This window comes from Barbus barbus (assembly GCF_936440315.1).
Source record: "Barbus barbus genome assembly, chromosome: 30".
NCBI classification, from domain to species: Eukaryota; Metazoa; Chordata; class Actinopteri; order Cypriniformes; family Cyprinidae; genus Barbus; species Barbus barbus.
In genome coordinates, this window is record NC_136758.1 from 15886244 (window position 1) to 15913717 (window position 27474).

Below are 27474 nucleotides of genomic sequence, written 5' to 3' on the forward strand. Positions count from 1 at the left end.
CAGCATAGAGAATTTTGGAGAATTGTATAATGAGTACCAAGCTGAAAAACTTATGTATAAGCCTCTAATGCAATAAGAATAAGCCTCTAATGCAAATACTTCTTTGAAGCAATACAAGGTGTAAACAGTGATCTGTTTCGGCTGTCCATTTGCCATGGGATTTTAATAGCAGGTGTGAACAGGGCCTATCTTACTCCAGTCACTATTAGAGAGTCAAGCTCAGCTCTCAGCAAGGGTCATGCTTTCAGCAGGTCTGGCAAGGGATCGGCAGTCTATTAAACCAAACTCTGCTCGACTCAGAAACAGAATCCACGGCGTAAAGAAGTCAATCCACCCGATTAACGGAGTCCCTGCTGCAGAGTACAGCTAGACGGAAAACTCACAAATCTAATCTAGAGACCTCAACCCTGTGGATGAGATGCTATTTGCATTGAAATAGAACCATCTTCAGGCTACCTGGTGTCAGGAGTGTGTGTGTACGTGTGTGTCTGGGTCTCAGGTGGTAGTGAATGAGGAAGCATTGGACTGGAGGGCTAACACTGAATTAAGGATACACACAGGTTCTGTAGAGTGGAAATGGAGTCTGGATAGTAGCCACACAGATTTAAAAGCTTTGTCACACAAGGCACAGTCTGTGTGTGTGTGTGTGTGTGTGCATGTTTATGTGGTTTATGAAGGCACAAATTTGTATAATGACATGGGTATGACAGCGGTATTACAATATGAAGGTGGTTTATGAGGACACTGCCTATGTCCCCGTAGTTCAAAAGGCTTAAAAAACATACTAAAAAGTTTCCTGTGAGGGCTAAGTTTAGGTGCAGGGTTGGTGTAGGCCAGGGCAATAGCACACACAGTTTGTTCAGTATAAAAACCATTACGCCTATGGAGAGTCCCCATAAACCACAAAAACCAACATGTGTGTGTGTGTGTGTGTGTGGTTTGTGCGATTGTGTAAGTCTGATAGTACAGGCACAGATGGCGTTGTCAGTGGTGACCGATGAGTTTACTAGCTTACCACAGGAACAGCAGTCATCTATCATGAAGTATATGTGTTTCTGTCTGGTTGTGTGTATTACTGTGTGTGTGTGTGTGTGTGTGTGTGAGATTCTCTAGTGTGCTCATGAATATGCTGCATCATGAGACTCAACATTTTTAGTAAAGACACTATGGGGATATGCCATAAACCCTTGCTTGTCAAGTATAGTTAAACTAATCAAATTGAGTTTTGTTTGTTTGATACCTTTGACACACTAAAATAAAATCTAATTACACTACTGTTCAAATGTTGGGGGTCAGTATGTTTTTTGTGAAAAAAATTAATATATAAGACATATATAATATATAAGACATTTATATACAAAGATTTCTATTTCAAATAAATGTTGTTCTTTTGAACGTTATATTCATAAAATTCTGGAAAATCCTGGAAAAATGCATTACAGTTTCCACAAAAAAATATTAAGCAGCACAACTGTTTTCAACACTTACAATAATAAGAAATGTTGCTTGAGCACCAAATCAGCATATTAGAATGATTTCTGAAGGATCATGTGACACTGGAGACTGGAAATGGCTGCTGAAAATTCAACTTTGCCTTTAGGAATGAATCTCATTTAAACTTATATTAAAATAGACAGTTATTTTAATTTGTAATACTATTTCATGCTATTACTGTTTTTACTGTATTTTGAGCAAAAAATGTAGCCATGGTGAGCAGAAAATACTTCTTTCAAAATTTTAAACACGCAGACACGGATATAACTCAAACACAGTCTTTACTGGACATCAGGACAAGACAAGGCAGGGCAGACACTGACAGGAACACCGGGGAGTAACGAGTAGACCAGACGAAATGGCACTACACAGACAGGACTATAAATACAAATAAATAAACGGACACGGCTAGACACAAATAAACTAATGATTACATCAGACAAGGACAGGAAATAAACCAAATATGGGCATAGAAACACAGGGCACACGTGGAAACACAAGACACACTCAACAGAGAACTGACACTTACATCCCCCAACTTTTGAAGAGTAGTGTAAATTCATTAAATGCACACACACATATTGAGTTGGTTCAGGTGTGAAACATTTGCCCTCTAGAACAGATGGTTTTGCTTCTCACCGCATATGGAGGCAGGTCTGGTCAGGTGTCAGTGCTCTCTCTCTTTCTCAGTAAGAGTGTGATGGTGTGATTAGCTGCTCTTGGGTCACAGGAGATTGTTTACTGTGTCTGCATCAGCATGGCGTAAACTGCTGCCATCCCATCACTCCCTCACTCATGGATTGTTTTTTCACACAAGTACACATGGTTGTATTTGTAATATTGAGGAAATCATTGCCTGCGTCCCAATGTGCGCACTATCCATCCTAAATTCTATGTGATATTAGTAATTTTAAATACTATTTAGGGCAGATAGGGTGTATAGTATGCACATTGGGCTGCAGGGATTGTGTGATTATAAGGTGCCGGGCTCGACAAAAGTGAAGCGAATGCAGAGAGATAGAGCGAGTATCCGAGAGAGAGAGAGAGAGAGAGAGAGAGAGAGAGAGCGACATTGCGCGAGAGATATATATACTCATGTGTGATATAAGGGTACAGCGAACCAGTGTTGCCAGGGTCGCGGTTTTCCCGCACAATTGGGCTACTTTGAAAATACAGTCGTGGGAAAAATGATAGAGCCGTGGGTTGCGTTTTTTTTGGGGCTACTTTTATAATGTACCGCGGCCGCCCAAAGTATACACATGTGATCGCAAAAGGAAGTTATTACAAACACTCAATGGTGGTTTAAAGTGAGTTCTGAGTAAAAGTGTACTATTAATCTCATAAATTGTCTTATGCAGCATGATGCTAATGTTAGCTCTAATGCACCTGCGGAACAGGTCCAATTCTTCTTCATAATGCATTTTGTCATAATACATCATGTAAGGTCGCAAGAAAATGTTTTATTGTATTTATTTAGAAATACTTTTGATAATAGTTGGGTAAATGTGTACTGGGATTGAAGCGATGTGGCTTGGTAAACGTTTTATTGTCAGTATAAAGGCTGATAATGGCTGAATTAAAACAAAAGAAATAATAAGGACAATGTCTCATACCTGGCGGAGATGTGAAAGGTTATGTTTCCTTAAACTAGTTTGTCATGCATTTCTTTATTTCAACACATTTACAGGTAAATCCTAATATTTTAAATTTGCGATTAATCGTGAGTCCAGGACTGTGATTAACGCAATTAAATGTTTTAATCGATTGACAGCACTAATAAAAACCATTACGCCTATGGAATGTCCCCATTTAGATAGCTAAGTAAACATGAGTGTGTGTGTGTGTGTGTGTGTGTGTGTGAGAATTAGAATACATTTTAGTCTAAATTGTAACAATTGTTAAAAAAACATATCAATAAATAAATAAATATGCATTACGAGATGTATAAAAGCTATCAAATTAAATATATTTAAATATACATATAACATAAATATAAATAATAAATGCAATAAAATAATAAATGATTACACATTTTTAAAATACGCATGATTAAATTACATTATAATAAAACACATTTATTAATAAATAATATTACCAGAGGCCATGTTTTCTCTCTCTCTCTCTCTCTCTCTCTCACTCAAAAAAAAGAAGAAGAATGTAAAGATTTATATAACAGACTTTATATTATAGTAGTGCACACACACACACACACACACACACACATACATACATATATATATACATTACAGCCAGAGGGAATCGAGGCATCGTCAGGACAGCATTCTTGTATTGCACGGAGAATTTAATTAATAGTAATTAAATTACACAACATTTTAATTTTAATTTTCAACTGCAATAACAAATATTCTCACTAACAAAATCAAAGTTTTTTTTTTCTGGGTACTCAAAGCGCTTGACTGCTAGACACAAAAGACATTGACTGCTGCTTTTTATATAACATATTTCCCATTATGAATTATGATACCGCTTGGTTCGTTGGGTCGGATTGCTTTCTCACCACAAACGAACCGTTCCAAGGTTCGTTTGAAAGCGTGCCGAGACCACCTCTTCAAGGAGGTCTCGGTACGCTTGTTTGGTCCACTTTTGGTGCGCACCCGAGTGAGATTGCTGCTTTCTCACCTGCCCAAACAAACCGCACCAAGAGGGAAAACGAACTGTAGTGCGATTCAACCGAACTTAATATCCAATTTCAGTCAATATATTTCCAATATGATACAATACATTTAAAAAATTCTAATATGGTACTGATATATTGTATATCCCTTTTTAAAACATATATTTACCAGAGCTCAATGCCAAAAACACACACTGAAGGTTACCACGACCTCTAGTTTAACCTCCAGTGAACCTTTGCCTTCCTATAAAATACTCTCTGTGAAGGCTTCCAAAGGAGTCTTCCAAAAGAAAGATAAATAATAAAAGGAAACATAATTAAATTCAGAGAGGCCAGAGACAAAAAAAAAAATAGAGTAAGAGAAATAAAGGTAGAAACACAAGTGCATGAGGTCATGTGTGTGTGTGTATGTGAGCAATAGACAGATGTATGCAGCGACAAACAGGTGGGAGGATGTTTTAGGGTATTCATGAGTCTGGGCCATTATCAGTTGACCTTTAAATTGGAGCCGCTGCTCAGCAGGAAACCCCGAGGGGCCCGTCTCAGATTTGACTGGCTCGGAGCCCCCAGCCTGCTGATGATAAAAACTGCAGCAGCCGGCGGGCAAATCTACACCGTATGCTTCTATGCATATATATATATATAAATAAAATTTATATATACACAGTAGAATATATAAATTGACTGGCTGTGTTAAAGCAGCATCATTAAGGGCTATGAAGCATGCTGAGACGGGTCAGGGAGAGCCGTAAGCATGAGGGTGGGCTTGACAGAGCTGTTCTCTTCTCTCTGGGGGCAGCAGTGGCTGAGATGATGAATTCATCACTGCTGTAAGAGTCCGGCAGGAGGCCAGATTGGCTCAAATCCCCCATGAGAGGAGGACACGTGATAGGAAAATGACGAGCCCATAGGGAGCGGGGTATGAAACTTATATTGTATTGCTTTGAGTTTGTGTGAGCAGGTTCTTATGAATATACTTTTTACAGGAGAAGAGGGTCTTGTATCAGCGGTGATAAACTAAAATTTATTAAGAAGTCTCTCAAAAACATGGACTAGCACTAGATACGGTAGCAATATGAGCAGATGGTCTCGAGTGAACAAGTATAGGCACACACACACACAATCAAGTAGTACACACACACACACACACACACACTACAGTCTAGCTCAGGGGTTTGCAAACTGGGGTATGGAGATCTCCAGGGGGTCACAAATAGGGTCCACAGTAATGTAATGTAATGCAATGTAATATATAATTATATTATATAACAATAATAATGATATAGGCCTAATATAAACACACACACACACATATATATATATATATACATACAAATATATACAATTCTAATTATTTTTATTTCATAAAATGTGTTTTCCCAGTATATCAGAATGCACATTTTCACTCTGATTTTTAAAGACTAGAAACTGAGAATAATCGAATATTTAATTTTTTTCATTCACATAGATTTATAAATGTTTTAATTGTCATAGATTTGTTTTCAAATGAATAGAAGGTAAATATTTTCCAGAGAACACAACAAATATTTATAATATTTAAATTTTTCACAGTACAAATGGCTCTTGATACAAGAAAATATATTTCATTTATAATTTAGGAAAGCGGTCCCTCGCAAAAGGACCTTGAAGGACTGAAAAATTGAAGGACAATAAAGAGTTGGACTTGTAACCCGAAGGTCGTGGGTTCGAGTCTCAGGTCCGGCAGGGATTGTAGGTGTGGGGAGTGAATAACCAGCACTCTCTCTCCACCTTCAATACCACAACTGAGGTGACGCAAGTCACTAAACCCCCAACTGCTCCCTCGGCGCCACAGCATTGGCAGCCCACTGCTCCAGGTGTATGTTCAGTATGTTCACTACTGTGTGTGAGTACACTTGGATGGGTTAAATGCAGAGCACAAATTCCGAGTATGTGTCACCATACTTGGCCACACACCACTTCCCTTTCCCCTTTAAAAAACCCTGGTCTAGCTATATAAATTTTCTGGTCCTGGTCCTGTCTATTACCGATAATTCCCCTGTGACTTCTGTGTTTGTTTATTAAATATTTTGGCTAATTTAAATACACTATTAGCTTCCAATATAAGTATTACACTCTCTGTTCCATTTAACATATTCACCACGCTTAAATCCTGTTTTAAATCCCCCAAAAGTCCACAGATTCTGTCTAGGCCTGCTAATCACTCAAAAACATGTGAATCTGCATTGCCTTGAGTGACTGTTGCCCTCCAGAGCCAGTCTCACAATGGGAGGAGGTTGCTAAGTGGAGGTACAAACTACTACTGGCAACGTGTGATAAGACACACCTGAGGCTAACAGCACCTACATGCACATACAAGGAACAACATAACCAGACCACCACCAAGATATCACCAGCCCCCACACCTCTGAAACTACCACCTCACGAACACAAATAGTATTTTTAGTTCTAACAAAAGCCTCCCAGAGTTGCATCATTGCCACCACACTATTTATGTTTCTGTGCGTGTTTGTGCTTATCAGACTCGTCGGCATTCCCAGCAGGAGGATTCATAGGAACAAAAAGAGTGTATCACAGCAGGTCTGGTGCAGATTAATGTGGAAAGCAGACTAACAGCTCTAAGATAATGCAGGCCAATAAAAAAGACACACACACGCACACAGGGAACAGGAGTGAAGCAGAGGCTAACGGCAGAACAGCTCGGGGTCGTTAAGCATCATTAGCAGGACATTTGTTCACACACATTTGTCAGGAAGCATCCTGCTAAGCAGGGAGTGTGTTCTCCTCAAGGAGTGTGTACTGGACAGAGGCAAGCAGGCAGGAAATGAATACTGCCGTGTGTGTGTGTGTGTGTGTGTAATCTACTGCATGATGGAGCAGATCTGTCCCTCGTAAGAGACGTCACCGTGTTTGATTAACAACAGGAATCATCCCAGCCGGAAAACAACAGAAGCGTGTAAACTGCATCTGTGATTCGCATGCATTTACAGTTCCCGCATATTCAGTAGTTTCAAGTACAGCAGCACACAAACATACACTCACACAAGTGAAAATGCTGCAGGCTTATCAGGAGGTAAATCAAGTTTACCTGAAGCTCAAGTGACCACAAACATGTTAGAAACCCATAGAAAGTGAAATAAGACAGCAAGATGTCAGTGCTACATATTGATTGAAGGGGTTAAACTTCCACACTCTTAATGATTTAAACAGCGTGGAATAACATTGGGAAAACGCACACAGAAATAGTTAATTTACGACTACTCCAGGGTCAAGGAGTTCTGCCAAGACCAAATTTACCACAAATTTTATTTTTAAAGGAGCAGTCTACCCAAAAATTGCAAGGTTTATGTAGCTCTGAATGCCAAGATCAGGGGTTTGATTCCTAGGGAACATAAGCTGACAAAATGTATAATTTACTGTAAGACGCTTTGAACAAAAGCATCTAAACTTTCCATAAAAATCATACTGGATAATTATTTATTATAAAGCTTAAAAAAGAAAGAATTGAGAAACATTTACATTACATACATTTATATAATATAATGTAATAATATCGTATAATATAAATGCAATACCGTTCAAAAGTTAGATTTTTATATTTTTTTACAAAACTTTTGTTTGAAAAATGAAAGAAGTCTCTTATGCTCACCAGGGTTGTATTTATTTGTTTAAAAATACAGTAATATGGGTAATATCATTCCAATTTACTTTTAATATCTTAACAAATTAAAATCTTGTGATGGCAACGCCAATGCTAATTTTTCAGCAGCCATTACTCCAGTGTCACATCATCCTTCAGAAATCATTCTAATATGCGGATTTGGGGTTCAAGAATTATTTCTTATTATTATTTTAAAGTTCAAAAGAACAGCATTTATTATAGAACTTAAGTCATTATTGTCACTTTGATCAAGTTAACGCATCCCTGCTGTATACAGATATTAATGTTAACAAATATTAAAGAAAAAAAGAGACCTTACTGCAGTATATAAAATATAAAAATAGTATGTAAAAATATTAAATAGCACTGGAATTACTTTACTTGTTGGCATTGAAAAGAAAATATACACACAAACTGGCCAAATTACACACAACTGTCATATGGCTTAATTCATGCAAAAATGCTGGACTAATGTGACCTTCAAAATTCAAGATCTGAAAACCACAGAAAGGAGGACAACACATATACATAGACACATAACACCACAGTACAAACAGCTGCATCCTGGGGAACAAAAGACCACTATGTAGACACAATTTCCCTCTGGCCACATTGCCACAAGGCATGAAAACACACATACACAAAGAGGCCTGTGACTTACTCTGAGAGTGATCCAGTTCAGCACGTCCAGAATATACGTAACCACCATCTCCCCCCAGAGGAATCCATTGGAGAAAAGCAGATTATTTTTAGCCCAACTTCAATTAACCGCAAGTCTCCAAACATCTCTCTATCTCATACAATCAGACTACTTAACTACGCCACAGAACTAAAAGGTTTGTTTTTAAAACTGCAGATGAAAATAGCAACTACTCATTTCCAAATTCACAAGATGCACAGTGTCTGGTAGTGCCTTACAGCCAAAGAAAACCAATCTAACCAGTCCTGATCTTGACTTGTAAACCAGGCATTAAACACGTAAGAGACTTCACCTACCGCTAATTCACAGAGGAGATTAGCATGGAGCCTGAAGCTAATGAGAGAAGCTTTCTCTGCTCCTCCAGTGCTCCTTCTTTTGCTCAAACAAAACATTAGCAGATAATTTAACGGAATTAAGAAGACAAAAGATTCAAATTGGATATCGATCAGAGGAGTGAGTTGGCAGCATTTCGGCTGGTTAAGCCTGTGATGAGGTGATTGATCCACAATGCTTGTCCTCATGTCTGAAGATGTCTGGCAGGCCTATAGTCTGCCTGACAAAGGCGGTGAATGGAAGTGTGAACCGGTCCGACACCAGGACACAATGAATACAGAACGCTCACATCAGTCCTCAGGACCGTGTTTAAAAGGATGAAAGACATCAGATGACAAAGAGACACAAATATAACTACACAATCAATGGAAATGCAGGCACCAGATGATGTAGATTCTTGTATTGGCATGTAGAAAGTCAGCATAAATGTTCAGTAATGATGTAGAATGTTCAATAAGAGTGACTCCGAGCAGTGCCAATGCCTGCTGATCTGAGACCAGCTTTAAAGATCACAGCTGAAGGCTTGGATCCTGAAAGACAAGCACTGATCTCCAGCAAGACAGTGGCCGCAGGGATCAATGCAAAATCAATGTTAATTGTCAGTGTTTTTCTATGTGGCCAGATCAGAGATACAAAAAAAAGTAAAACGTAAAACCATGCAGCAGAAAAAGCAATGAATATAGTCTTAGAAAACATACTATAGAAGTAATAATTGCTGTTTTATAAAAAACAATAAGACACTTTTCCAAGGCACTCCTCTGTGTTTTAAGCATAAAACCATCCCTTGGAGAACAGCATTTGTGTGTTTTTACACAGTCTTGAGAGATTTGCTAATTAAAAATACTTCTGTCAGGACCACTGTCATCAAAGATGATTGACAATTAGCATACAGTTTGTTTTGGCGGTATGGTTCTGTTCTGTGCAAGAACTCCCTGTGCATCCATGTAGCCTAGCATAGATGAGAGCAGAGAGAGCAGCAATAACCCCCTTAGGGTAAACAGAACAGAAACAACATGAATGTACTGCAGGTATCATTAATGTATAATAATTGAATGTAATAATTTTAGAAATTAGTCTGATTTAAAGTGTAATCAGAAGGCTGAATTCTGACTATATGTGAGGAGGAGCTGGGGATGGAGGAGGGTAATTAGCTACTGAGCAACACGAAAGCTGCTGATAATACTGAAGGACCTTATATAATATGGGTGTTATTATATTATATGGGTGTTGTGACAAGTGTAGCATCCCTATAGGTAGATGTGGATCAGCTGAGAGTCAGCTGACGCAAGCTTGACTAAAGTGACCTGCCAGAACTAACGCTATGCTTGATATATACAGTATATATTTCACAAAAGTGATCTCAAAAGCTAAAAAACCTTTTATAAAAACCAAAAGCAGTTACAGATACATATGAGTTGCTTACTGTTCATGTTCTTGAAGATGTTTAGGATGGGGAGGATCTGTCTGTAGTACGGGACCAGTGCCTCACCCACCATATCTGCTGATACAACCAGGTGCTGCAGAACCTTCAGCGTGGTGCAGATGACCTGCCTGCTCCTTGTGTTGAGAGCATCTGTAGACAAACACAGAGAGAGATGAAGAAAACAAAAAGAAGGTCCAAAAACATTTTGAAATCAGGAATATTTTGGCATTGTGTGGGAATTTTTTTTTATTTATTTTTTTGCCATTTTACAACACTGATTGGAGTGTTATATTTGCACTTTTTCTGCATCCAAAGTTGAAAAACACCTCCTTCAAGGCTCTGTATGTAGGGAAGAAAGCATCAGTTCAATACTACAAAAAGTCTTCATCTGCAGCCTGCATGATATCCCATAATACTGTGGTTCAGTGGTTAGTGGAAAAAATGACAGACCAGTTGAAAGAAGCAATTTAATCCATAAATATCAATTTTTCCCATATGATTTGATTTCTACTGAGAAATAAGCTTTCGGTTGTCATTAAATATATATTTGGTTACCTCTTGATGCATTTAAAGCCTGCCTGAACAAGGCATTTAGGAGGTACCTTCATATAAAAAACAAAGGGATAGCTCATCTAAAAATGTTTTGAGTGGCAGATGTGTGCTGTACTTTACTAATTTCCTCCATTTACTTCCTGCTCTCCTATATCTGTATAGCACACTATGAAATTCTAATTACCAAACAAACACGGCAAACTGTTTTCCAGCAGTGTGACATTTGCACCAAAGGAGTGTTCAATAATTCATGGTGTGTGACGCGTCTGGAGGAGTGAAGATCTGTTTCTAAATCTCTCTAAATAAAGGAACCATTAATTCCTCCCTCATATTAGGTTCTAAAAATGAACGACCTCACATACCTTTCCTTCTCTAAATACCACAGGAGCACGACATTTAGACACTTCAGTAATTGCGTTAGTTTAACTCCTGATACAAACATATCTGCAGACATTCCTGTGTGAGAGGGAAGAAAAAGTGTTCTCATCTCTCTACAGTATCTATCTATCTATCTATCTATCTATCTATCTATCTATCTATCTATCTATCTATCTATCTATCTATCTATCTATCTATCTATCTATCTATCTATCTATCTATCTATCTATCTATGTTGCAATCAAGAAGGATTTTTTTATTTAATCATCCCACAGGAGCTCATTTATTCTTGATCCTGGGCTTTGATTTGACCAGTGCAAAACATCGACCTTCTTGTTTTCACTCTCTTCAGTGTGACCTTTGCTGTATGTGTAAGGTCAGTATTTGTTGTGTTTTTTTGTTAGTTTTCTTCTCCAATTACCTTATTCTATAATGTATCCTAAGTTTTCTAAAGTCTGCATGACAGAAGCTTATTTTATCAGTAAGATGTTCCTTGCATTTATAATACTATTTTTCGAACAGGAACACAAGCGAAAATTAACCAAAAATAAAAAATAAAAAAAGCATACAGAAACATAAAAGGTGTCTTTTTGCTTTGCTGGAAAAACTGTGTTTTTTAAGCACACAAAAATTATTTAAAGGGGACCTATTATGCAAAAATCACTTTTATAAGGTGTATTAACATAGTTCTGTGGCTGCAGTGTGTGAAAACAACCAGCCTATAATGTTAAAAATCCACACACTCATTTTTTAATAAAACCAATAAATCATGAACAGTCTCTCCAAACGAGCTGTTTCAGATTCTCCCTCTGTGCACGTCACTGAGGGGAAAAAGTCCTGCCCATTTGTGACGCTCTCTGGCTTATTAGCATAAACACAGCCCTGAGTGAGAAGATGCGGTCCGCCATTACTGGAGATATATACACTGTCAGCGCCAAAGAGGCTTTACAAGTGTTGTGTTTTGGCATGCATTAATAAACACAGGAGTCGCCATAATCTCCCCTCATCTGAGCCGAGGACACTGTGGTTAAATTTAATTTTCGAAGGAAATATCCCAGAAAAAAACGGTAAAGTCCCCTAAATGTCTATGAATCAATACCAACGCTTCGTGCACGAACGTCAGCTCCAGACAAAGTAAGTATCGCGCGTTTGTTTTCCAAATTGCCTTTCTGAAAGAGCTTCTTGGCACTCTGTAAGGCTTATTGCTAAAGCTATCATTGTCTCTGTGTGTTTGCACTGATGCTGCCTTCAAATGGTAACTTCAATAGGAATGTGGTAGTTAAAAGTTGCATATGAGAGCAATGTGAGTCGATCGCTTGAAGTTATCGAGCTCATAATCAGAAGTGGGACTTATAAAGTTTGTGATAGCATGAGACCAGCTATGTTGTTATTTTTATCCCGCCGTGCTCCCCGTCTGTGTAATTCATAAACGCAGATTTATTATGCACAGTATAATCAGATGACAGAGTAGTTTTCTTTCAAGATAACAGGTTCGTATTAATAGTGATTTGGCTACCACTGCTAATGCGGAGCTCAAGCTCTTGAAGCTTCGCCCTCTTCTCCGGGAGCAACAGATCACTCGCATTTAAAGAAACACACTCAAAACAGCACGTTTTGGCTCATACCTTAAAAGTGGTATTTTTAACAAGCTGTAAAAAATTATCTGTGGGGTATATTGAGCTAAAACTTCACATATACGCTCTGGGGACATCAGAGACTTATTTTACATCTTGTAAAAAGGGGCATAATAGGTCCCCTTTAAACAGAATCGTAAGAAACTTTGGCACAAAATAAAGCACCAATGCCCAATATTTCTCTCATCACATTGGATTCTCCTTCAAATTGTTGAGCTCCTCACATGCCTTTGGCCAAACTCCACCTGTGATATGCATTTTCAGCATTTCAAGGTTTGCTTCTTACCACCTTCCATAAGCACTAGGGAGCAGGTCTCATCGTAATGACACTCACTCTTGATGGGTATGATGAGCTGTGGAATAACAGGCAGGATCTTACTGCCACCGTGCTCCAACATGTCATGGATGCCCTGTCGAGCGAAGAACTCATAGGGGTGAACTGTCTCGCACAGTCCGTCAAAGAACAGGGGGAGGTAGTGATGGTAGTCCAGTTTTTCAATCTCCACCTGTTTAAAACACACATGCATACAGGGTCAGTGTTATTTTAAGTGTGTCTGTTCACTATAAAATCTAGGAGCTGCTTCAAATGAGTGGAAGGCCAAAGGGTTTGTGTGTTTTTAAATAACCCCTCTTTGCGTCTGTGCTTATATTAGCCTCAACAAATACTCATAAGCTCCAAGCCGCATAAAGAGCAGCCCCTGTTTTAGTGCCCCTTAGCATTCCAGCACATATTCTGGAGGGGAGACTGGGGGGGGACAGCTGTTCAGGGGCTTTAGAACACTCAAACATGTGACTTCCTGTTGGATCACACGTTCACACCTGTTTTGCTTGGGTTATGAGCATGGAAACAGACGAGAATAGACAAGGCCTGTTTCCTGTCCTTGAGTCTTTGACATACAGTCACACACACTACTGCCTGTTTCTTTCTTTTCTTCTTTCTGTCACAAGTCTGTCAGCAGGTTTCATGATGTTGTGTTCAACATAATGAATTTTGAAATTAGTAATTTGTCATTTTATCCAGTAAAAGTATCTTAAAGTTCCTAATAACTAAATGTATCTGTATGTATATATTAAATGTATATCTATTATCAATGTATATATTAAAGATGTATATCTATTATATTCATAGGAAAATATATTAATACTTGTTTTCAGTGAGTATATCCTAAATTAATAACTCTATATTATTATGTTTAAGATAAACTGTACTAAATGTGTTATATTTTTTATAAACTAACAAACAACAGCAACAAATCAATTTGGATAAAAGGGTAAAATAATAATAATAATAATAATAATAATCACAATAATATATTAATAATTTAAGATATATTCTCTAAACTATTTTGTCATGTGCTTTTCAAGTAAATAAAATATTAAAATATGTATTATTAATAAATAAATACTTATTAATACTAAATATTTTTAAAATGTTTAAATATATATAAAAAGAAAATTGGCAATGCATTGTGTAGCTGTTTATTATGTTGTTCTGCTATTGGTTGATTTTTATAGTTTGTGTGTGTGTGTTTTTGTGACAAATGAGTATAATGACACAGGTATGACATAGGTATTACAAGGTGAAGGTGACTTATGAGGACATTGCCCCATCTCCCCACTTTTCAAAACACTTATAAATCATCCAGAGTCAGTTTTTTGGGGGGGAAACAATTATTAAAAATATTACATGATGTTTATCTGAAAGTGTAACAATGCAAACAGGTTTTCTATAAGGGGTAGGCTTAGGGTTAGGGGATAGAAAATATTGTTTGGTCAGTATAAAACAATAGGAGTCTATGGAAAGTCCCTACAATTCACAGAAACACACAAGCACGCACACAAATGTGTGTGTGTGTGTGTGTGCGCGTGTGTCTGTCACATGACCCCTCTACAACTGTTCTTTGTAGTCGTAGTGTCACTGATACCAGGAGCTGTGAGCTTGAAAGTTATCAGAACCTCATCAAACCCGTCCTCGGAGATAAAAGCGTACACACACACACACACACAAAACACACACATGCACACACTCACAAACACGGCATCATAAGCTTACCAAAGGGGCTGATTGCTTAGAGCCAATTTACTGGCTGACCTTGACCTTTTCTGACTTGGTCAAGATCATCTTGGTGAGTCATAAAGCAAAACTCGAGTACAAAAGCAAATATGTGCAGTGTGCTGGTATATAGATGATACAAACACACACACACACACACACACACAGAGGGATTCGGAACATGAAAAGCACATGCAGGACACACATGCAGCTAACCACAGAGAGATGTCTCACATCACTGGGGTGATGTCTGTGGGACACAATCTCTGCCTGTAGCATTATTCACTGAAACACCGTGAGTGTATGTGTGGGCGGGTCATGTTTTGCCTATATTGTGAGGACTAAATTTTCCAATGTGGATATTAAAACACCAACATTATGGGAACTGGGCAACAAAAATGGATTTATTAAATAATTTATTAATGACAAGCTAAACATCCAAAAAGTTTTCTGAGGGAAATAGGGTTAAGATTATATGTAACGCAGAAGACAATAGAAGTAAAAAAGGCTCTGCCATGATAGAAAAACAAACATGTATGTGTGAGCAGGTCTCCAAGGAAATTTATATGGCTGTGTTGAACACAAATGCACATATACCTGATGTGAGTTCTGAAGGGATATTTTTATTTTTAAGTTAATGTGAATTTAGTGCTAACACGTACACTCATTATAGCCAAGTGTGCTGAGCCACCTTTACAAAACTCACACCCCTGCAGAGAAAGAGTCCAGTGTCACTTAATAATTTTTTTTCATACAGACTGCAGAATAAGTATAGATTATTAAGCCACAAATGCAAAGTTGTACCTTAATCATTATTAAACGTTTTGTAAAAAATATTTAATTAAACATTTATATACACTATTCATGTATGTCCAAGCTCCGCTTTAAGGATGTCATCAAGTGGGACATGAATGTCTTTAACATCAACCCTGACCGATGGCATCACCTTGCGGAAGACCAGGCAGCTTGGCGGTCTGCGCTGACAGAGGGCACGACCGCTTGTCCTTTAAAAGGATTTTGATAGCTCTCACGTCTATTTGTGTAACATATTGATTTAGAGCAGCCGGAGATGTTAAAGGAAAGACAAATGAATTGTCACCAGTGCAAAAACAAAGAAATATGAGAGGCGTCACATGCTGCGAATGTGACATACATAAACCACAGAATAAGACTGAACGGCTCAAAAGAGACACCACTGGTAAGGTATTTGAAGTAAATAAAACAAAGATTGTTTTACAATGAAACAGAGATTTATGTCTGACTCCTACAAAAATCGAAGCCCATTCTTTACTACTTACACATGATTTAATTTGCAGTCTATTCAAAAGACAAGGGTGAAATGTCAAGTGGGATTTGAAGAGAGCGAATCTGATCATAAGTGGTCAGTGAGACAGAGACCAGGGTCGTCCCATATCGGTTGCTATGAGGAGAGCAAAGATTTCAGTGGCAAATAACTGAGCACTGAAATTACAGGTGCAGGGAAAAAGGCAAATATGGGAGTCAGTGAAACATGAAAAGTGCTGGTCTCGCTGAAAGAGTTTCTGTTGAATGGATGCAATTATGATCCTTTTGGAAGCCATTAAAACTGTAACTGCCCATGAGCAGAGCTGTTGAAAGCTCTTAATGCCTGACAGATTGGGCAGAAAGACAGGCAGGTGCGGTTTGAGCTTGTATGGCTGCAGTAGAACGGATGAGGCAGAGCCGAAACTAACTGCCGGCACTCCAGACATGCTCTGGCATTGAGGTGAGAAATAAGGCTTGATGTGAACGGCAGCAGCACATTTCTCCCAGCGTACCGAGCACAAAGACACCTGTAGGGGGAAATGGTCAACCCGTGGTGTCTTTCATGAAGATGAATGACCAAACCGGCCACTTGATTTTATACCATCACTAGAAGAGGAAGAGGCACTCACTGTAGACAGGAGGAACTCAAGGACACTCAAAGGACTTTGTGAATTCCCCGTGCCATGGGGGACAAGTGAGATGGTACTAAACGCAATGCAGGCATGCTCTCAACAAATACTACACAAATTTCAAGTTGGACAGTCAGCCTGACACACATTATGACAGTTTGAAATGTGCCCTCCATGTGCAAGAGGAGGTAAATGTTCAAAGCAATGTCCTGGCTATGAGAGTGTGACCTGTGCAAGTGAAAAATGTCATTGCATTTCAGGGAACTAAAGAGGGAGGAAAATAACTTGACATCCTCTCTTTGCAAGACTGCTGCTGTAAGGTAGAGGAGCAGTTTTTCTGACATGGGGGGGGGGGGGGTGTCATTTCAGGCTCATTCTACAAGGAAATCATTCTGTTTTCTGGAGAAGGCTACGATGAAATCACCAGCTGACATGCAGGGGCATATGTAACACAGGCAGGGCTTCTTCACACCACATTGAAGTGCTGTTCACATATGCTATATATGTCACAGGAAAGACAAAAGTCCTACTGGAACTTGATGGGCCTCATTCATGAAACTTGAGCAGAACAATAATAATAATTATAATAATAATTTATACATTTTTGGATTTTACAACAATTTGTCAAGTAAAGAAATCTTATAATAATAATAATAGCTGCTATTAATTATTAAAAATAACAGTTGTTGAGTTATTTAATTATTATATAATTAACAATGTACATGTATAATATTTAATACAAGGGTTTTTGCAGGTTTTATGAATGCATTCAAGACTTTTTAAGACAACGTAAAGAAAATTTAAGCAATATGCGTCTCCAAATGTCTCCATTATTTTTTTAATTAACTTTACAAAAAAAAACTATTGTGCCAAACTACTCCCAATTACTAAAATATGGAAACTTTTACTGTAACTTTTAAAAGCATCACAAAAAAAATGATGCTCTTCATCAGTATTCTTGTGTTGTTATATGTGCAAATGTCTAAAATTTGTAAAACAAAATACATTTACTTGAGAAGTGAAATAAGCAGTTTTGTTTTATGAAAACAAGAACAAATATCCACCAATGTCAACTTAATTCAACTTAAACCGACCTAATTCAAAGCGAAAACAAGTTCACTGATAATGTTTGTTCTTGTTTTAAGCATAAACTCACATGATTTTGTTCAGTTTCTCATAAAACAAGACGTCATAATGTATTTGGATTTAAGGACGGTTAGATATTTATACTGGTATATTTATACAAAAATAATAAGGAAGATATAATAGTTTTTGCAGTTTGCAACATTTAATTCCATGACTATATGAATGTAAGACTTTCTACTTTTTAAGGCCTTAATCTGTGGAAGGGTGAATTAAGATTTTTTTTAAGACCTTTGTAAGACCCACAGAAAACCTGTATAAAATAATAATATAATATAACATAACATAACATAATATAATATAAAATAATAAAACATCATATAAAGCACATGCCACACGACACAAACAAGAAAAATGTATAACATAGGAGAGGCAAATTTTTCTGCTCCTCCAGTCACCTAAGATAAAGGAATCCAAAGCCTGTGTGTGTATATCATATATTTGGCCTGGATAACAGTAATGCTGTGTGACTCACCCCCAGGTTTCCATCACCAAACAAACACACATTTTCCTGTACTTAAGCTAATGTCAGGAGAAACCACTGGCACACATCTAATGCCGGTGGTGCTGAAGAGCTCCAGGACGGTGACGGGCTGTAACAGCAGAGCTCCAGAGCAGACAGGCTGGAGTAGAAGCCGCGGGGCTGTGAGAGGCGGGAGAGAGTTGACAGGTATTGTCAGGAAACTCAGTGAGCGGCCAGCAGACGGAGAGGAGCTTGTCTCTGACGGGTTTATTGAAAAAGCTGCGGGCACAAACAGCTTGAGCCAACATGGCTCTACAACACACACACACACACACACTCACAATGCGTAGACATAGATGGTCTTATTTCTCATTCTGCTTCTAAGAGTCTCTTTTACCTCTCTTTTCTTCAGGCACTAAATAAATTCAGCAGGATGAAAAGCAGAGACAGACAGAGAAATAACTATAAAAAAAAAACATGTAAATATTGACAGAAGAACCATGGTCTAATACATATACCCCAACATATTGAACTGATCTGTAAAGGCCCAGACTCACCAGTCGCAGAAAACGATTATTCTGTACTGTATACCTATGTTTACAGAACAAAACAAAACAAAACAAAGAAATCAACAGAAAATAGAAACATATAAAAATGTCATAAACAAAACTTTAACTAAAATCCTTAATTAAACACAATAATACAATTATAAAAAAAATATTAAATAAATGATAAAAATTTAAAAACAAAATGTCAACTAAAATTAATAATTAAACAGTAATACAATAAAATAATACAATTATATTTAATTATAAAATTTATAAACTGTCAGTAATAAAAGTCTCAGTTCAAATCTCAGAGAAATATACTTTTTTTAAAATAAAGCAAGTAAAATTTCAACTTTCAATGAGAGGGCCAAACAGAATGGGGAGCAGACGTGAAACTGCTGTGGATGAGTGATAGAGAAGTGAAGGGTGCATTTGAGAGCTGTATGCGAAACACTGCTGCCCCAGGCAACTTCCTATATTACCTATGCCAGGATCCAGCACTTGAGCTAGTACTCATATGGGCAATGTGAGTTTGAATATAGCTTAACATATTTCTCAGCCTTCTCTCTCTCCATCATTTTCTGTCATCTTTCTGAGTCTATCTTTGTAAGTGGAGCTTCTCTAGCTAAATTGCTCACTGCACGAGTTTGAAACACGGTTAGCAATGGCTGGTAAAAGCAAACTTTTTCTCTTCTAGTAACTAGTGCCAATCCTGTCTATAGTCAGGAGGAAGATGAAGAGAACAGGGTGTGGAGAGAGGTGGAAGTGGAATTCACTTTTGGGCTTTGCTAATCACTTTTGGGCTTAGGGAAAGATTGGCAGAAATGGAAAAGGTGTGAGTTAATGAGAAAATATGAGGATTCTTGTGAGGCCTTTGAATGAAATATGGCTGATATTCTCTGTGTGCGGTGGAGACAGGGCTGTCTGTCATTAGCACGCTGAGGGCAGAGAATCTAGGCTAAGTGTTCAGGCCATTTCTGTTGCCTTTCCAACCGACTGCGTAGATATGAGGATTTCACAGCCTATTACACATGATAATTGGAGAACATATTGAATTGGAGGCAATTTTCTCTTCTTCTTTGTATGCATAAATGTTTACAGTATTCACAGTAAAGGCTTGTCTGGAAGCACGTGACAGAGCATGCTAGATCCAGTCACGTATCCAATATTTGTTTCTATAAATGTGCTTGGCACTCTGCAAATAATAAATAATAAAAAAAACGGCATAATAGAGAAGGCTATTTAAATGATGAATGTTTTGTTTACACAGTTTATTAGCAATTCCCAGCACGCAGTGATATTCAATAACAGCACTTTACTAAAAGTGCACCTTTATCTCATTTCATTGTTGCCACTTCTCCAAATCAATCAACAAAGTGAAAAAGAATGAGCGAAAGAGATAAAAGATATGTGGACAAAAATTTGAGAATAGTTAAACATTTGTATTAGCTGCAAAACTTCTGGGCAGAAAAAAAATCTGTCAATAATATATATGAAGCACAGCTCACCCAGAAGTCACTTTCAAACCAAGCAGCTTACTGTTGGTCAAAGCAAAGAATTAACTGAAATCTTTCTTCCTCACACAAAATTACAAATCGCAAGGATTCCTACTGAAATGATTGGATTTCGTCTGTGAAAATTCCCCAAACAACAGTAAATGTGAGCGCACTTTAAGATAAGAAACTAGACTTTCTGAACAGCTAGCTTTGAGTTTAACGGCTCTAAATCATTGTCCAGTGCAGATGGGGGACGCTGATCCCCGGCTGAGGTGGAACAGTCATAAAACAGAAGAAATGAAAAGAAAGATGGGAAGACATGAAAGAGAGAATAAAATATTAAGTGCTGACTAAATGTCATCATCACGTCCATCTGTCATTATAATCAGACGTAATCATGGCTGTCGGTCTGCTGACACATACATCCGTACAACTGACAGTGCTCTGATCGCTTCTGAGGTGTCTTGATATGAGAGAGAGACAGGGAGACCAAAGACACATAAACCTGGTTATCGAAAGATTTAACGCACAGAGATTTCACCAACACAGAAGATATATCTCCTTTTAACGTTACTTGTATCGTGAGCAAACTGCTAATGTAACTACAAACACAATGACCACTTTAAAACCTAGTGAGCTGCCTTGCTGCCTACATAGGGCATCATAACCAGAGCCGTTGAGAAACAGAGTTGCAACATTTCCAAAAGCTTCCATAGAAACTGAGGAATGTGGAAGTAAAGCATGTCATGGAGCAGCCAATAGCTCCAGCATTAAACCCCTTTGTTTCAGTGTTTCCCAAGGACACTCGTTGGTAAATGAAAGAAATTACTGCATTTTTTGACACTTCAATGCATTAGTTGACCTCTTGGAAATCTGGCCAGTAGTGGTATTTTATGAAGCGCATTAAAGTTAATGTTTATCATTAGATAATAGACAGTTATTATAACTGCAGTTAGATAACATGAGAAACACCTTTATAGCGACCACAACCAGATGCTAGTTTTTAGTCTTTCTGCAATCTTTCTCTTACTGTAGGAGGTTCAACTAAATGCAATTGGTTGCCTTGTGTTTTTAAACATTATTTGAAACTTTTTGCATTGGGTTAAATTCTGTATTTGCATGCTTTTTTTAATATTCAATTTTGTTGTATGCTTATGTGAATATCATAAAATAACACTGCGATGGCAGAAATTAACCTTTTCAAATTTAAGATAAAAAAAACGTATAAAAATTAAGTGTTTGATAATGTCTAAATGTGCATTCAAATGCAAAACCTAAAACAAAAGTAAGCAATTATGACCGTGTCACGGTACACATACGAGGAGGATACAGGAACACGCAGATGAGGAGTAAACTCACACTAACAGCTTTAATCAAATCCAAACAAGGCAGGGCAAGACAAGGCAAGGCTGACACAGACAGGAACACAGGGGAGTAACGAGTAGACCAGACGACATGAAACTGAACAGACAGGAACTTAAAAACACAGATTAATTACACAAACACAGCTGAACAAGAATTAACTAATAATCACACTAAACAAGGACAGGAAACGAACCAAATATGGACACAAGAGGCAGGAACACGACAGAGGACTGACATAACTCCCCCCTCCTGGCAGTGATGTGGACTGGATCCATGGGACCGAGTCAGCGGCGGGCCGGCGGGCTTGCCACATGCGCTCCAGGCGAGCTAGGGTGACACGAATGTAGGATACGAGGAGGATACAGGAACATGCAGACGGAATAAACAAACTATTAGTCTTTAATCAAATCCAAGCTCGTTATCACTTCCCAGAATAAAATGCCGATTAAACCCATTCAACAGCTGTTTGGAACTATTGAGAACTCCATGAACCACTTCACCACGTGATGGTGAGATCAAAGCATGTCGCAACTCTGTTTCTCTATGGCTCTGATCATAACCAACTGTGATGTGATTGATTTAGAATGTTTTACATAGTTACATACTGTATTACTCGTAAAGGCGGCCTTTATTTGAACAAAAATACACATTTGTATACAAATACAAAACTAATTCGAATAGAGTTTGATGTTAGCATGTTGTTGACCTAACAGTGAGTAATAGTAAATTACCATTAATCAACATTTTTTGACGCTTTACAGTATTGAATAAAATCTTAATATTAATCTTTTTCTCAACATTTTTCTCTCCTCATCTGCTATCGAGGATTTAGAGTAAATATATGCTCTTTTAGTTGCCATGGTTGCTATGGAAAGAAACCAATTGCCCCAAGTATAAATTTAAATGCAATCATCACTTCATTCCCGATTAGGTCTGAGTTCATTAGCAACACTCTCTTTAGCCAAAAAAAAATATATAGCCTTTGCTTGGGCATTAGCAATGAGGACGTTCAGAGGTTTAGACTTGATTCCCTCATCAGCTGGTTTAGCCCTTAGAGGCACATAGGTATACTGCGTTATCAGTTCTGTTCTGTCCCTGTGAGGATGTTCTTAATAAGTCCCGGACCAGAAGCGCCTGGAGACTCTAGCCAAACCCATTACAAATGCTGATCTGATTGCCTTCATTCATTGTTAAATCAAAATGCTGTGTGGCCTTCATGTTGGCCACTTTATGAGACTTTAAAATTTAAACACTTGAAAACTGAATGGTAATTTTGACTAAACCATCCAGTAAAAGGAGCAGTAAGTACTACGCCCATTCCACTCCCAGATGCTATTGATGATGTTAACGCTTCAAACACAACCTGCTCCTGTCAATGATAGCTCGGAGACTAATTAAACTAAGCATGATGCTGACCAATTATACACAAAACAAGCTCGTTAGAGCACGCTTGTTTTATTAATAGCCCCATTTATTATCATAATCAGCTGACTGTATCTGTAAACATGAAAGAGATACAACTGTGACATCTCTAATATAATATAATTGTATATATTTATTTTCTACACACACACACACACAAAATACTTATACAATCTCTTTCATATATATTTACAGTAGTATGCTACATGACAGTCTTCACTACAATGCTGTAAATGTTTACAAAATACTATACAATTAAAACTTAAAATGAAATATACACTACCATTCAAAAATTAGTAAGTCAATAAGTTTTCAAGAAATTACTGTAACACTTTTATTCAGCAAAGACACGTTAATTGATAAATGTGACAGTAAAAACATGTATGTTAAAAAACATTTGATATCAAATAAATGCTGTACTTTTAAATCTTCTATTGATCAAAGGTTTATGGCAAAAGAAAACACCACAGTCCTTGTCTCAATTTTCTCTAGTCATGAAGCACCAGTTTATTTTATTATTATTTTTTACAGAATAGATGGCAATGTTTTATTAAAAACTCATTTTGGCAATCTCTTGGCAATCTGGTCAAATAATGAGTTAACAATAATAACAACAAAGCTGATATTATTTCCAGCTCATTCATCACATGTTGTAGGTCATCTGGAATTATTAAATGTACACAGAAAATGCCATTTGGGACAAGACATATCTCACAGAAGACAGATCAAATGTGCTTCACACATTTCAATTTTTTAAAACCTTGTTGACGCTGCCACATTGCATCTGCAACACTCACTGTAAATGAATGAATTCAGATTGCTTCACTGCTGCAAATGGCTATTTGTGTGACCGCCCCTTTAGTCTGACCACTTTAAATAGGCCTCAATTATGTGTAGCAGTTTTAATGAGCAGATGAATGAGAGTACAGCTGCAGGCAGAGCCTCAGAGAGACCTGCTCTCCACCACTCCAGATTGGCCAGACGGTGGCTGGCAACAGCCGGGTGACCACTGCTGTGCCCAGGGCTCAATCTGCACACTCAGCTGCTCTTAATGCCCCTTTATTAGACTCTCCCTTTCTTTCTGTCCATCTCTACCCCTCCTCCTAATCTCTCTAGGCTCTTTTGCAAGGATTTAATTAAATCAAAATCAGAGGAGAAGTTTTCTGACAGATGTTTGTTTGTGCTAATGTGTAAGAAGAGCTCTCTGACATACCGCACTGAGGTCACACCTCAGCTGCTAGCAGATCTAACGCTGACAAAATGTCTAATATCCTATAATAAACATCCTACAAGCACAATGGTTTCTCAACAAGACTAATCCAGAGAATGTCTGATTCTGCAGAAAATAATGGCTCACAAAATCATTTTGGTATTACGAGAGTTATAATTTTTTTTTATACTATATAAAAACCAAAATGACAGCACAGAGAGCCACATTGTGCCTTATTTCCAACAGATCTGTGCTCTCTTCTTCCACGCCACATAAAGCCCTCAATGTTCCTATAGGCACAAGCTCATTTCCCCTCTCTCTATCTTTGCCTCAGTTATTTATTGCATTTTATGCCACAAAGTAAAGAGAGTTAAGGAGAAAGAAGCTAGATGAAGCAGATGCATATGCTATACTGTCATATATCAGATGTGCAGTTTTACATTTACCTTCATAACATAGGCTACACCTACAAAGAGAACACATGTCAGACATAACACATACGCATACTTTTATTACCTCTGGTTAATTGTCTATTCATTTTCTGACAGGGGGACAGGGGACATTGAACACACAGAAACAAGCTGTGATGGATCCGGTAGCTCAAAAGCACAAGACGTGAAGATCATTCCTTCACTCTCTTCCACTCACAAGGTGTGTCTATGTGTGTGTATGCTGCAGTGATCCACAGATGGCTGTGATTGTAAAAGACTACCATTCCGCACACTGCCAGTTTATTAATGGCTGCCACAACCTTGATTCATTATTATCAAAGATCTGTTTCCAGAGTGCTGGCAGGGGAAAAATTATCACTTAAAAGTGCAAACAAATGCAAACACAGAGAGAACATCAGAGACATCTGGGAGACAACGGCTTCAACACGAATAAAACAACAGCCATGGATGTGTGAAATTATTAGTAACTTTATGCTAATCAGGAGAATGTGAAGGATAAATGCACAGTTTGAGATGCCACATGTGGTACTGCCAAGAAAGAGCAATAACTAAGCAACATTGCCTACATCACACAAGCACTAAAATGAGAAAACACCCAACAGGGAACAATTCCTGCGTCTTCAACCATAAAATGGTGGTTTTGATAAGCTGCATGGTCAGGCAAGCTTTGATGATTTGGTCATTTGGATATGATTAGTCCACTATCAGCAATAAACAAGCTAAAACCATACAGCTGACGGCAGCAGAGTAGTAAAAACAACTTGACGGGAAGACTTTACGATCTAAATGCTTTTGTACCCTTGTAAATCTGAGCCTGTTCAATACAGAGCATAGGACGTGCATAAAAACACGCACCTGCACACGTACAACTACAGCCATCTACAACTACTACAGTAACCTAGGGAAACACAGAAATTCTGTCATCATTTACTAACCCTTACATCATACCAAACGTGTGAATATTTTGACATTAGACAAAAAACACTGAGACATTTTTCAAAATATCTGCTTTTGTGTTATACAGAAGGAACCAAGGGTGAACAGGTTTGGAACAATGGTACTTACATGAAGGTGAGCAAACACTGTGGAAAAAAAACAGCATATGCAAGTTAGGTATGTTTTGAAGCATGGCAGCTGGTTTAAGCTGGTCTTGAGCTGGCTATAAAGTGGTTATGAGCTGATTTAAGCTGGTCATGTGCTGGTCCTAAGCAACTTGCTCCAGTGTATAAACAGCCCAGGACCAGCCTAAACCAGCTCAAGACCAGCTTAAAACCAACTCAAACTATCTGCCATGCTTCAAAGCATACCTAACCAGCATATTGGTTGCCAACTTGCTATCTATGATACTGCCTACATAGACAGCCTTCTAAGGAGCATCCTAATTAAAATGACCAATTTGTGGTGTTCTACATAGGCAGTAACTTGTGTATCATACAAATAGCAAATTAACTCCCAATCAGATCCAAAGTTTGTAGTTAGTATGATGCTAAGCTAAAAACATACACTTTTTGGCATTAAATAAATAATTATATTTAAATTCAACATTTGTTTTACATTGTCCACCATCTTTTTCCACCGAGCTCTTTGACATTTTCCACAAATTATGCAAAAGGCAATATATAGGTTTAAATTGTCTTAAAATGCTGACTACACTGTCAACTCACTACATTTTGGAACAGAGCCACTATTTTGCCTTGGGAGCATGTAGTCCTTTTGCAGCGACACACTCCTCGAGGCCGTTGGCTAAGAGGTATGTTGTGACAGGGAGTTCTCCAGGCCCATGGTTGGAAGAACAACACACACACGGACAGACAAAAAATGTGTCTGAACAGAAAGACCTAGATTAGAAGCCAAAAATCAGTCTGTGGGGAGGAAGAGGAAGAACCCTTGAGTTTGCATCTCACTCCAGGTGAAGCTCATTTCCTCTCATGTACAGCCCTCACATGAAAGTATTAGTGGCAAGCCTGAGGAAATACATGCAGGCTCCGAAACCTTAATATACCCACAAACCCCTCTCCTACAGATTCTTTATCATCTTCATTTTCTCACACACCCTCTCTCTCTCTCTCTCTCTCTCTAGGAGACATACAGAGAGTTCTCTTTGTACTGATCTGTAATGGTACTGCTATATTGCTCACAGGGAGTCATACACATTTAAAGTTATTACGGCCGCTACTGCTGCTGATGTGTGTGTGTGTGTGTGTGTGTGTGAGAATGCCCACACCTCATTTCACAGGAGCGCTTGACTCTTTCACCCCTCCAGCAGATATGAGGCGTGTCATGTTCTAAGAGGCTGTTTGAGGACAGAGAGTGGTTTGTACCCTTGAGAGACTGCAGTGTTTTCAAACCTTGTGTTTTCATTGCTATAGTCTCACACATACTTGTTTAACTGATCTTGCACATGTAATAGGTTCTGTTATGTTCTTTCTTTCACACAACACAGGGAGAATGTGTGCATATTTAAAAGTTCACTAAGATTTGTATACATTTTTGAAGATACAGGACTCACTTATGCTCACCAATGCTGCATTGATTTGATAAAAAATGCAGTAAAACTGTAATATAAGGAAATATTATTACAATCTAAAATATTTTCTAC

General features: G+C 38.0%; 1 protein-coding gene across 3 annotated transcripts in view; it reads right to left on the reverse strand.

The window, feature by feature from the left end:
* Nucleotides 1-27474, reverse strand: part of pacrg (PARK2 co-regulated) — a 94712-nt gene that overhangs the window by 20503 nt on the left and 46735 nt on the right. For all 3 annotated transcript variants that reach the window (XM_079385764.1, XM_079385766.1, XM_079385765.1), the window contains 2 exons: nucleotides 13145-13316; nucleotides 10247-10396 (listed from right to left, as the gene is read on the reverse strand). In XM_079385764.1, the coding sequence (XP_079241890.1) occupies nucleotides 10247-10396; nucleotides 13145-13316 (322 nt within the window). The remainder of the gene's footprint in view (nucleotides 1-10246; nucleotides 10397-13144; nucleotides 13317-27474) is intronic.